The sequence below is a fragment of the Salvelinus alpinus genome, chromosome 19, assembly GCF_045679555.1.
Source record: "Salvelinus alpinus chromosome 19, SLU_Salpinus.1, whole genome shotgun sequence".
NCBI classification, from domain to species: domain Eukaryota; kingdom Metazoa; phylum Chordata; class Actinopteri; order Salmoniformes; family Salmonidae; genus Salvelinus; species Salvelinus alpinus.
Genome location: NC_092104.1, coordinates 44624557 through 44638261, shown reverse-complemented (window position 1 = coordinate 44638261; position 13705 = coordinate 44624557). Strand labels below are relative to the sequence as shown.

Sequence of the window (13705 nt, the reverse complement as noted above, 5' to 3'; positions counted from 1 at the left end):
CGTTTTTACCTGGTAGCTAAACAGATGACAATCAATTTGGCAAATATACATGCCCCTCCATATGTATTTGGAGGTAAAAATGGCTCATTTCTAAACAGTAAATCAGATATGCATGAAAATACCTTAATAAAAGGTGACATTGTGTACTGTTGTCTTATGACACATTTGATCTTAAATCCAAAATGCTGGAGTATAGAGCCAAATCTTGCATCACTGTCCAAATGCATGCGGAGTGGGATGTAAGCCTATTGCAGTCGATTTGCATTGCTATGTTTTTTTTGTGTTAATTGCTGAAGCATTGGATTCGTTTTGTCCCCTGTATTTACTCTTGCCTTCCTCCGCTCATAGATTTTTAGCAGACCTGATCAGCCTGGACATGAGGATACCGTGAGGCCAAAAGACACTCCTATCATGTTTTTATACACAATTATTCTTAACGGGTTTAAGATGTGTCAAGTATTCCTACACCATGCTTATATCAGCTGCTGCATGTGGTGGTTGTAAGGTATGTTACATATTTAGCAAACTGGTTTAAGGGTGTTGTAATCCTGGTGTGGTTTTATGTTTTTCTGATGGAATAGTTCTTTACATTAACATAATTTCTTTCTTTGCACGTTTCTCTACACATCACAGTTGCACAGTACGTGTCCAAATACGACATGGCATGAGGTTACAATTATAAATTAAGTTTATTTAAAAAAGATAAGGCTTCCCTCCCAACTGTAGCTATGATTACTGCACAACTGACACCTGTTATGAAGTCCATTTAGAACAAGAGTCAAGCAGAGGGACATTTCCGTGATTACATTTCAAGTATAACACAGCTCTGAACCATATGCTGACGACAACCAGCCACTTGTGGAAATATCTACAATCCAATTAGTTGCACATGTCATAAAGCTAGCAGCATTATAGAACGGAGCACAAACACACATGGAAGAGGGCAAATTATTATTTGCGCTGCAAATCTATCCACTGTCACAGTACTAACACTGTTCTAGCACAATACTGTGTCTAGCATCTTAGCTTATAAATAAAAAAATCACTAGAACTCAATACAAGTACAACATATTGCTGGTGAAGAGCATCATTTGCCCCCCTGAACTAGTGTTGAAATGCAATAATAGATGGTTCTAGTAGATGCAGTTTGAAATGAAAGCAATTACACTTGAACGGGGGAGACATGGGCATTGCAGGGATACAAAAATGTGCACAGATGAGTGATGGTTCATCAGATCCAACATTCCTCCCTACGCTTGCTGGAATTATATTAAATGATACATTAGAATTCCATAGTTATGTAGCTCCAAGGTGAGTAAAGTTTGTTATACACTTACGGCTTATTCATAGCTTTCACCACATCCTTAACCATGTGGAATACTATACTGGATCGCATTTGGCCTGGGGGCTGCCAGTGTGAGACCCCTGGTTCTGAGAAGGCGCATCAAAGTGGATGAAAGGCATTTCTCAGGAGCAGGGTATAGGTGTTAGGGAGCTAAAAAAAAAAAAATGGCTTCTTCGTTGGTGTGAGAAATACTGTATCTGGACGTATGTAGAACCACAAAACTAAGAAGTGTGGTTAGGAAACTGCATATTAGCAACAAAGGATCTCCTGGAAATGCCCAATCATCTTGTCAGTATTTGGCTGTACTGTGGATTCCTGTAGTAGCTCACGACAAACAGCTTCTCCCTTCCAGTTAGTAGAGCTACGGATGATTTCCCATAGCTGTTCAGTCTTTTTGTCCCAATATTTATACTCTCATTTTGTACATTTTGTATTTAAATAAATTACATGCAAATACCACAGTAAAACAATGCAAAAAAAAAACATAAGTTAATGGATGAACAATACATTAACAAAATGGAGACGTTACAGGGCCATACGGTATCTAAAAGCCCTGCGACGGTGGCCATGATGGTCAGTTGCTGTTCTCCTTGGTGGTGATGGTGACAAGCTGCTTGGCAGCTTTGGCAATGTCATAGGCACACTGGATAACCTGCTGGGTGACCAGCTGCAGGTCGGGCCCTGGGCCTTCCTCGGGGGGCGCTGCCTTCCGACACTCACCCTGGAGCCGGAAAGAGCTAGACGTCAACAGGCGCAGGGGGCCTCTCACCATCTCCGAATGGGGTCTCTGGAAAGCGTGAGATGAGGTTAAACACATCATGCGACTATGAGCTGGGTTGTGTTCATTAGGCAATAAAACAGAAGAGAAAGTTATTTTCCGTTGCAAAACATTTTTAAATGTGAGTGATGGAACCATGGAGGATTTGTAAGCTTACCTTGGGAAAGAGAGCGGCCATCTCTGTCACGGCCACATATATTCTTTCGGAGCATGGTATAAAGCTGTAAAAGAAAAGGCATCAGGAGAGTGGTTAATAAGACAGTCTCTTAACATCATTATTTCATGGAGGAAATCCAAAACTTGGATTAAAAAGTTACCTTTTGCGATCCCAAAACAACACTATTCAAAACAAGTCACAAATAAAAACTTTTTAGTCTGGGTGAGGAGGGGAGGCAAAACACAAAACTGGCCAAGCTACATGCTGGAATACAAACCGCAGTCCCAGGTTAATGCTTGGTTAATCTATTTTACTATTCCAAATATTGCATTCTGACATGGTCAGACAGCAGCTGCCACAATTCTTGTAGCCTGGATGCCAATCTGTTTCTGCACTATGGAGTAGGCAAGAGGCAGTGGCAACCAAGCTACTGTATAATTCACGGTTAAACAATAGGAGTGAGGGATTAGAGCTGATCATGTGATGAACTATCAGCTACACCAAAACAAGAAAATATATTTTTAATAATTGCTCATATGGATATTAGACTACAGTGCACAATTCCTTAACCTAAACGCATACATAAATGATCTAAAATTGATAAGACTGCTTGTATTCATTATGCGCTTGGTGATGGACTACTATGGATGCAACTAGCTCCAGCTCTACTCTAAACACAAGGAATACCACACATGGGTACCTTGAATATCAAAGCTCTTTGATGGGTTGTCTGAGTTTAGTTGAGGTAGTGGTGTTTGCACTGATGTTTGCAACAGAAGAAATGAAGAGAGTAGGTGAGTGAGAGTTCATTAAGATCAGTCTTTCACTCTAATGCCTAGCAGACAACACACCATAGCAAAAGGAGGAAATCATCGGAATTGGGAAACAGCAGGGGCAGGAGAGAGAGAGAGAAAAGACACTGTGCCTGGGAGGCAGGGACAGAGGCTAGTAGAGTACCGGGAGGCAGGATCAGGGGAGCACAGGCTGAGGGGCTGCATGGGAGAGGGGGCCTTCTCAGCCCAGGGCACCAGGGTGCTGAAACAGCCCAGACTGTGCCTGAGCCGGCGCACACCCTCACAAGGTCTGCTTACAGGAATAGGATAGGGGAGGGGGGCAGAGTCACCCCCACCCCCGAAAGAATGAAATGCCAGCACGAGGAGGGGAGAACACAGAAAGTGGAAGAGGTGAAATCATAGGGAAGATTATATTTTTAAAAACTGAACCGAGAAGAACACATACTGTAAAAATGCAATAAACAGCGACAGTGGGGGAACTGAAGAAGAATCTAGAAAGTGGAAGTACTTTGAATACAAAAAAGGGAAAAGGCGACGCTGCTATAATGAATTCGGTTAAACAAAAGGGGGGGTGACTATCTGGAACTTTTCAAGAAACACAGAAAAAGCCTTGTTTTATCTCCATAGAGATAGTTACAACAGAGTTTTATTTAATTCGGCTTCATTGTTCGAGCTTGTGGCCTGTCACTTCTTCCTCACCTGTCGTGCTTGTTCTCCTGCGCGGCACGGAGCAGCTCCTGGATGTTCTTGGTGATCTGCTCCGTCTTGCGGATGACATCCTCAGTGCTGGGGAGCGCTGAGTCCGGTTCTGCCCCCAGGTCATCCAGCTCAGGGATGGAGCTGCCCTCCCCCAGCCAGCCACTGCTCCTCAGCCTCCCACGTCTACTAGGGGGTAGACAGGATCATCCAGGATGTTACTACAACCTCTGCACCCCTACATCCAGCCCTAACTGTCCACCTGATGTGCAACACAGAAAGCAGTGGCAACTTCAAAGTGACACAGTGTGTGTTCCTACCCAGAGTCCTTCATCTCATGGTCATTGGTTGTGTTGTCATAGTCACTGTCTGGCATGCTGCTCTGCTTGTCCAGCTTGGAGGCCTAACATGAGGGAGAGAAAACGAGAGTAACAAAAATGTGTCACAGTGACAAATGCCAATGATAATGCAAGCAGAAAGAGGATATAGATTTCTAGATAAAATCCCAATTTCAATGCACTGCATCATACTCACAACATACAAAATAGTTTCTAGCAGTGTAGCACAAACCATTGCATTATATCTATCCCTAAAACGTAAATAGTAGCTGACAAAAATTTGACTTTGAAACAGTTTTACATCGTTGTATGGCAGTGACAAATGAAACTAACTAAAACCACGGGAAAGCAACATGGAGAACGACAACGCATTAAACAAGTCAACAAGCAAAAGCATGGAAGCACAACAGAAAATCATAGTAAAGCCTTTTCAATTTCATTGCCAGGGTTAGTAAAAAGAGGTTATCCGGGGGTTAAAAACATGTTTTTCTACCCTCACACAATTTGAAAAAGTTGCAAGTTCAATGTCTATAAGCTAGTGTGACAGAAACCACACTGGACAAATGGAATGGCTGATTGATTGGTACCATGCCAAGTGGAGATGCAAGGCTGGTTCAATGTCTATTGCGTGTAAAAGATGGAGACTTTTGGACGATATTAAACCATGGCGATGAATCAAGGGCCAAATGCATAGTCCAGGAAAAGCTTCAAACACTGCCACGCTGGCTGCACCCCTTTTTAAAGCCATATGCCAAGACAGATGAAGTCAGGGATGTTTGAGGAGAGAGAAATCGCTGGATAGCTATCACACAGAAAGAAACAACCGCTACTGAATTACATCAGAACCATGATCCATTCCAGATCTCTGATCCAAGACTTTCATTAAGAGTCATAATAACTTTCATGACATGGAATCAAGGTTCCGATGAATTCGGGTCAAAAGTCAAGAGGGGGGAAAAAAAAGCACTGTGACAATGGACAATTGTGTGGCACAAATTCAACGTAAGTCATTGGCTAAGACGATGCTGATGGAGATACTGCTTAACAAACGTGTATTTGACCATCTAAAGTTGGCTGTACTCAATACGCAATACTGTGTGGTGCTCCACCCAGCCTGTAAGCGTTTGTGCTGCGTCACAAGACTGGTGCACAATATCGCTTGAGCTGTACTCTAATATCAGATAGGAAGCTTTGGGTGCACAGCACTGACCCCGCACTGTCACATCCGCGCAGATCCCGCCCTCTTTCTGCACAGAAGAGAAACTATGTAGGAGGAGGTGCGTTTTCAAAGAAAGGAGCAGAGACAAACACCAAGAGGGACACAGGCCACATACCGTACAGTTACATACCCTTTCCAGCCTAGCCCAATAGACCCGCTCAAACAACATCCTCTTCCTGTCTGCAGGACAAGATGCCAAGACCCACACAAACTACAGCAAACTGCCGAAAGTGGGATTAGCTCATACAGGTGTTTTGTTGATTTCTCTCCCACTGGGCTTGCAGTTCTGCGCATGTCAGTCAAAGGCCCAGTCCAGAAACAACCCCTAGCCCCTACCCCCTAGACACTTGTGGAGCTTTGATAGGTTTGAGCAATATGGTGATAGCTCCACCTTGCCCTCTGATAGGTTCGGTGGAATTGTTATCATATTGCTTTAAATCTTCTAAATCCTCTCAGATCTTCGACATGATCTCAGCAAGTGTCTAGGGGGTAGGGGCTAGGGGTTGTTTGCTTCTGGAAAGGTCCACAGTCTCAGTGAGGAACAGACTCCTGGATAACCGGAGAGTTTGGGTGTTACTAGAGGGGAGGGAGGGCGTGCTGGATGAAGCTCACTGGGCGACAGCCGTGTGCTGATTAGAGATGGAGAAAAGATGTCATCAATAAAAAAAATATATTAAAAAAAGTACAGCAAAATGTTGGCTATGGAGGTGGAAGGAGCCCAAGGCTTTTTTTTGGTTAAAATTAACAGCATGAGGAATTTGGGAAAATGTAAGAAAGAAAAATCTCAATAGGCTGAGCGCTTAACCTGGCAGCTGGTCTCACGGAGAGTAGGCAAACCTTTACATCGAGATGGGTGTGTGATCTTGATGCATTGAAAACCTTCTAGCTGATTGTAACAGGCATGAGGATGAGGACAGTGATGGTGGAGATGCGTGTGGGTGGTGGTGCTTAAGAAAAGGCAGCCCATGGGGGGGGGGGGGGGGGGGCTCATGCAGCAGGACAGGTAGGGAGCAGCATATGGAGGGAGGGAGGGAGGGGCTCCCCCAGTAGATTTGCTGCGTCCCGAGAGGCACGGACCAAGTGAGGAGGTACTTAACCCTTAGAGCACTTTTGTCCCGAGACCAGGACATGGTGGATGGGAAGGAGGGGAGGGATGAAGAGGCCACAAAAGCACCCCTTCCCATCTAGAAAGGGGTTCAAATGATATGTTTTAAAGAAATAAAACAATGGGTTTTATAAAAACTAGTTAGTGCTCTCAAGAATAAAGTCTTGTTTAAACCACATCATGGAAATAACAGGGTTTGGGAACACTAAAATAAAAATATAATTCAAGAAAACAAAACCATAGTAAGAATGAAGAACACCATAAATTGTGATTATGAAAAGGAATTACACTTAAATGACTGCATTTCAATTCCTTGTTGGATCTGAGCATACTGTACCTCAAATCCCATACCTTGAACGTTATAAACATCTAGACAATGAACATATTTTATCATTTGATATCGCATAGTACACGTTTGTTTCATAGACATTGAAAGGTGCAATCCGAGATTCGAACGGCAACAAAGCGTTACCCACCACCTGTTTTGGTGAACAGCTGAGGGAATGGGGCTGGAGAAATGCAAACCCTCAAATTCACAGAGCTACAGATGAAAGGACAGACCATCCATGAGATTGCAGGGTAAAGTTTTTTATTTTATTTTTATTTTAAGCTATAGACTATTGTTTACAATTACATTGTTAACAAACAATGGCGTGAAACAATCTTACACTTTGAGTTCTGACCGTGTAGAACAAATATATGTGCCAATCCCGAATTGCTCCTCTTGAAATACTGTACCAGAACTAAGAGATTCGTTACAATTAGAAAAACACAAAATTCCCATATATGTTTAAAAGAGAAATGACAATGCACCTGGATTTAGAACCAGAAATGATCTTGTTAGTCAGAGACAGAATCAAATAAACACTGAACAAATTTGAATGGGATGTTTAATTCTTAATTGAAGTTACATGACAAAACTTCAAAATATTTCAGATTCAACCTTGAAATAACATTTGTCTATTGTCTACCTGAGAAAATGTTTGAACAGAGTACTCCGAATACCTTCAAATGCACCCGGCCTTTTCTTTGAGGAAATCGCTGATCTAAACACATTAACATTGGTGAAAGCAACAGAGTGGAAATGTTTGCACACGTCCATTCACGTAAAGATCAGGGATTATCTCAAGGAAGAGAGAGGAAGGATGCATGTTAAAGGTATTGGAACAGGGGCCAGGTGAACATTGTGGAAACCAACAGCCCTGAGAAGAATCCTATGAGACTGCAGCCATTCAGAGCAGACACCGAGTTGAGAGTGGCTATGTGTGACCTGTGTGACCTGTGTGCTTGGCATTGTATTGGCTGATTATCACCATCAGGTTCCAAATAACAGCTACAGGCAAACACTACCAGTACACCAAAGAACAACAGATTTTAGTAAAAGTAGAAAGGAAAGGGAACAATCAGAGAGGGGAAAAAAGGACTGCAGAAACAGACACAATGAGAAAAAAGAGGAGGAAGAGGAGAAGACGCCTAAAAGATGGAAATGGGAGAGGAAATAGCAAAGGCTGGATGCGGGATTTTTACTTACATGAGGTGGGAGGAAGGGTTGCAGGGTGGGGACACCCTCCTCTGGGTAGGGGGTGTCCCCCTTAGGGAGGTGGGGCTTCAGACCTGAGCCAGTCTCATAAATAGACATGGACATGGGCCGGCTGGCCCGCGCCGACTGCCGGCGCTTCATGGCCGAGGGACTGGAGGAAGAAGGGTCAGTGTACTCTGACCCGCTGCTGATGGGGACCTGATAGATATGGGTGGTTGGGCCCTGCCGCCTGAGAGACGTGTTCTCGCTTTGCAGAGAATGCAGCTGGAAGAGACGAGTCAGCAAATACACTAAGAGGACGCTTTTCTTATCAGCGAGCAAGGTGACTTGTTTTTCTAGCTTTAACGCATGCTTTATTCTCTACAGGGCGAATCCTGACTTTCACTTAAGTTGAATTTCACTTGTCATGAATTGATGTCAATAGGAGACTAAGTGAAAATGTAACTAAAGCGGATGTTAGGATTTATCCCCATTTCCCCTTCCTCTAAATGTTTACTTCAGGTGTTGGGAACTGTCAGCATCCATCTGTACGAAGCTAAGGCCAACGCTACTACTCATGTCTTTAGAACATCGTCTTGTTAAGCATTTCCCCGCTGGTGTTACTCATGCTAGGCATCCGAAAACTCCACTCAAAAAGCAAGGGGTAAGAGCAAGTAGAAAGTGTTGCAGGCAAGCCAAACAGTTCAGATAGCTCGTCTCTGTCTAATCTATCTGAACTAGATAGATAGATAGGTCAGATAGAAAGCCCTCAATGGCGCCCTCTATCCAACTCTATGGTCTGTGCTATTTATTCAGAGAGGGCAACAGGGAAGTTCTCTGACGGCTAAGAAAGACAATCGAATGTGCCATCAGTTCAATCAATGCCAGCCCACACAGCTAAATCACATACTGTACACGTCCACCACTGAGGAATGCCAGTTTGACTTCTACTGTCTGTTCCATAGAATATTATTGAGAGCATTTTTTTTCTTTCTTTAAAAGGATGCACGACCCAGGATAAAGAAGGGGTTCAAATGCACGATCCGGAGCCTACATGTCTGCAACAACAGCTGTTCAAACCACGACAAGAGCATCTCACCACCTTGTAGAGTCATACCCTATATTTCTATGGTTACTCAATCGTTCTCGTAAAAGGCGTTTGTCACCATTTATGCCTTTTAGGTTGAACAGAGGCTGTTGATTGGGGCAACGACAGTTTGGTCTATTGCCAAATCAAGTGGTGGGCCTGCTGTTGGGCTGAAACACACACTCCGGATTGTGACTTGAAAATCATTAGGGATTCCGTATGATAAATCATAGGGGTCATATGGATAAGAAGACTCCAATTTAGAGTCAAACGATAGTGTAACACTTTGTGTGGACCGACTGTGGAGGAGAACTCTGGAAGTGACAGTACTCCTGAGCATTTAAGATTATTATGAATGGACACAGGGGCCCTGATCCTAAATCAGCACTCCTACTCTGAGACGCTTTATAAATACAGCTTTGTTAGGAAACAATCAGACGTAAAGAGTCTTACTAAAACCACAGCAGAGGACCATTGGAATGTTTTCGAATGACAAAGGCAAATGCTGCGCCTGTGTAGCAATAAGAGCTGTGCTATCGAACACCTTCAAGGAGGAGTCTTCTGATGAGCGAACATCAAGGTTAAGAAGAAAATCCCGTATAATTGATAAGCTTGTTGAAATCACAATGCAGGGTCACACAGATAGAACACAAGATAACAACAATGCTATGCTTACTATGTTAGTCACCATACAAACGACTAGAGGAGGGAAATTCACAGTGCGAGTGATGTCATGCTGTTTACTTGAGCATGCCTGTTAGTCGTACCATAAGAAAGAACACCGCTTTCAGTGTATGATACACTGTATCCAGGGGGAGGGAGATAGTTTCCCACAATAGAGTGGAGCAAGAATGCATCTCTTGAACACAAGTAAAAAAAATAAAAATGCGAAGAATTTGTCAAGCCATAGAAGCCATTGTCTGAACATGGACTGAAACATGCTGGCCCAAATAGTGGAGCTAGATGGAGAGCAGTCTTGCCTTGCAGGAGAACCTTCCCAGCAGCCTGGTGGTTACCGGTTAGGATCCTCACTCGAACCAGTGTGTGAAGGGAGGTTACCGTGAGGGGAGGGACCAGAGCTCAGCTGACCAACCGCTGTGCCCCCCTCAGTCCAGCCCTCCGTCCCATTGGTCGAGTGGCAGACGGACCGAACGGTGTTAGTGATCTGATTGGTGGATCTCTGCAGTGGGCGGTACCTTTTTCTGCATCAGCCGCAGCTCGTCGCTCAGGTTGCTGTTGACCTTCATCAGCTGCTGGATCTTGGCCTCCGAGGCCGACAGGGCGTTCTTCACCTCCAGGAACTCCTGCACCGTGACAGGCCCGTCTGACAGGTCCGAGTCCAGACTCTGTAGGGGGAAAAGTCAGAGAGGGTGGGCTTTAGGACTTGTCTGAGTCCAGACTGCGGGTGCTCATTTTCAGGTTAAGTAAGTACTACTTCAAACCCTTTACTAGGTTTGCGTGCCAAGAGATCACATTAGTCACCTTGGTCCGGTCCTTGCCCGAGAGTGTCTCCTTATCCGTGTCCTCGTCAGAGGCCACGCTGTCGTAGTCCGGTTGGTCGTTGTCCAGACCATCGCCACCACTCCGGCTTTTTAGGATGAGTTCAACGTTTTCTGTAACCACAAAGCAAATGACCCCTTTCTCATTTCATATAAAGACATGCAATTTTATTTATGACCATAAGCCATGTGTGTCTGAGATAGTAGGTCCATTATCTTCCAGTACTTTACCTTTGGGACGTATCGTAGAGTTCCCCAGCTGTCGACGTTTCGAGTCGCTTAATATGTCGATGACAAGAGTTGCAAATTCATGTGCGTTAAATCTCGCAAGCTTTTGCCGTCCCTGGAGAAAAAATAAAAAAGCCTAGCAAAATGCATCCTCTCCTACTGCATCTGTTGAAACGTCACTGAGGGAACCGAGAATCAGTCATATTTAAAGGGAGAGAGAAAACCAGCAAGGGGGAATGTATTTAACTAAAGCAATCAGTATCAAAATGTTAACTAGGGAAGGAGTTATGCAGCAGACTTGCCTGGTTTCGTGTGGATGAGTACTCTGGGTTCACAGGAAGGAAAGGCACCACTGTGGTCTCTGTCACCAGGGTGCTGTGGTTCTGTGTCGCCAGCCATACTGTGCAGAACATAGAGGAGTGTTGCATCAGGGCCATATTCATTAGGAAACGCAAACGGAAAACGTTTTGCAACGGACAACAAAAATGTGTGTTTCTTATTGGATAAGTCTAGGTAGTCCCTCCCTGTTTCAGTCCGTTTGGTGCCAAATGAACGCCACCCAGATGTTTGACTGGACATGGTGGACCGAATGCTTAAAAAACATGCACCGACCATTACTCCGCATCACTGTCTGTCCGTCTTACCAGCATCGGTCTCCCTTCGGTCCACTTCGTCAAACACGTCCATCGCCAGCTCCTCAAATAAATGATTACTGAGCTGAAATGAAATGTGTGATTTGTAGAAAAATCAACCCAGAACTAGTTGTATGAATACGTTTTTGATTACATAGGTCTCTAGATTGTAATATCATACAACTTATCCATTCAAATCTTAAAGTGAACACTTACAGACTGGAGTTTCTTCTTTGCCGCCTTTGCCAGTTCTGATAAATCTAAACTGCTATACATGGGGGAAAAATAAATCTGCTTAGCCTCTCATGTTGAATGGGAGGGGAAATGGTCAAACCTAATTATGGTAAAATACTTACATGTTCCTTATCCATCAAGACAGCAATAAAAAAGAGAACATGTTTTGAGTTCAAATATCAGAACTATGCTATAATAAGTTAATAATATGCTGTAATAAGACCAACCAAACTGTAGCAATTTAGCTCAGATATGTATTATTAATATTATGGTGCAATAACAATACTGGGTACATTCACACTAGTCATATTAATAAAATAGTTTGACTAAAACGTTTACATGCTTTGCAAGAAGAACAATTTCCCTAATAATCCGGTTTACATGGACACATCTGAAATCAGGCTACCTGAAGGGACTTTGATAAATGCAGAAAATTGTCAATCAAAATAAATGTTCTACCACAGCGACCATGTTCTTTTTTGGAAGCCATTTTGATTCTGAGTTCGGACATATGAAGTATGTACGTCAAAACCATTTCTAATATGTATACTTTCAGTTTTTCCCCAACTCACTTCCCTCGCGCAAAAGGAGGTAGGCTTGCGCTGCTGGTGCTAACACATTCCCAGACCAAATACACCACTGGAACTCAGATTAAGGTGTTTATATGTCCTAATAATTACAACAATTTCCCAGAAAACCTAGTGTTTTAATTGGCGTATGCTTACTTAAATGATGACCTTACACCAATTAATATAAGCAGAGTAAGGTGTTTACATGACTAATGCCATACTCGGCCTACGGCCATAATCGAATAATTAGTGCGCATGTAAATGTACTCAATGATTTAAGGGGAAGATTATGATCTTGACAACATGTAACAATTGCTTCAGCCTGTTTCATCTCATGCCTGTTACAAAAAGCCACAAAATATATGTCCTAGCAGGCTCTAGAGTTGGATTGCACTGTCAAACAGCTCACGTTTTCTTTGCCCCCCCCAAAACACATTTAAAACTTCACCCACTTTACTTATCCTAGAACAAGCCCCCCCCAAAGTGCTATTTAATTAGTCTGGTCCCAGATTGGTTTAAGCCGTCTCGCCAACTCCTACGGTCATTGTCAGTTGGCAATGACAACGACGAAAGGGTTCGGCTATTTTTCATTATACCTTTATTTAACCAGGTAGGCAAGTTGAGAACAAGTTCTCATTTACAATTGCGACCTGGCCAAGATAAAGCAAAGCAGTTCGACACATACAACAACACAGAGTTGCACATGGAGTAAAACAAACATACAGTCAATAATACAGTAGAAAAATAAGTCTATATACAATGTGAGTAAATGAGGTGAGATAAGGGAGGTAAACGCAAAAAAAAAGGCCATGGTGGCGAAGTAAAAACAATATAGCAAGTAAAACACTGGAATGGTAGATTTGCAGTGGAAGAATGTGCAAAGTAGAGATATAAATAATGGGGTGCAAAGGAGCATAAATAAATAAATAAATACAGTAGGGGAAGAGGTAGTTGTTTGGGCTAAATTATAGATGGGCTATGTACAGGTGCAGTAATCTGTGAGCTGCTCTGACAGCGGGTGCTTAAAGCTAGTGAGGGAGATACGTGTTTCCAGCACAAAGCCTGGGACCAGGCTACTATTTTATACATTGAGCCACACAATGCTTCCTTACCTGTCGGCCATCTGTGGGACGATGAAGTGTTGGCCATTTTTATGATCTGAAAGCAAGCACGGATGGGTTGTGGTGATAAGAAACCTCATGGGAGACACTGTATGCGATCAGTTGAGTAACCCCTGAAACTAGGCTGCAAGCGTTGCGTGTGCATTGTTTCTTGCCTGCTATACCAGAACCGTAGAGGCAAACATCTAAAACGCATGCCACTTCTGTGTGTGCTTCAGAGAGGCATGTCTCTGGCCTAGACGTGAAGCGGAAAAATGAAATGTTTAGCGACCCACGAGTTGCTTCGCTGACGTGCTGCTTCTGTGGCTGGTGTAGCATTTCTCACTGATTACTGTGGGTTTGTTTCAGCTGTGGCTGACGGACGCTAGGATAAGCGGACACGCA

At 43.4% G+C, this 13705-nt stretch overlaps 1 protein-coding gene across 6 annotated transcripts in view; it reads right to left on the bottom strand.

Annotated features, from left to right (window-relative positions):
- Positions 1-670: 670 nt before the first annotated feature.
- The window catches only part of LOC139545700 (ARF GTPase-activating protein GIT2-like), a 39175-nt gene continuing 26140 nt past the window's right edge, over positions 671-13705 (bottom strand). Inside the window, exons 8-21 of one of the 6 annotated variants that reach the window (XM_071353748.1) lie at positions 13313-13358; positions 11614-11665; positions 11410-11482; positions 11068-11165; positions 10769-10880; positions 10521-10651; positions 10235-10384; positions 7964-8236; positions 6425-6511; positions 4091-4173; positions 3774-3959; positions 3238-3363; positions 2281-2344; positions 671-2132 (exon numbers count right to left, since the gene is read on the bottom strand). In XM_071353748.1, the coding sequence (XP_071209849.1) occupies positions 1920-2132; positions 2281-2344; positions 3238-3363; positions 3774-3959; positions 4091-4173; positions 6425-6511; positions 7964-8236; positions 10235-10384; positions 10521-10651; positions 10769-10880; positions 11068-11165; positions 11410-11482; positions 11614-11665; positions 13313-13358 (1694 nt within the window). In that variant the 3' untranslated portion in view covers positions 671-1919. The remainder of the gene's footprint in view (positions 2133-2280; positions 2345-3237; positions 3364-3773; positions 3960-4090; positions 4174-6424; positions 6512-7963; positions 8237-10234; positions 10385-10520; positions 10652-10768; positions 10881-11067; positions 11166-11409; positions 11483-11613; positions 11666-13312; positions 13359-13705) is intronic. The other 5 variants (XM_071353745.1, XM_071353744.1, XM_071353743.1 and 2 more) reach the window with 5 other exon arrangements.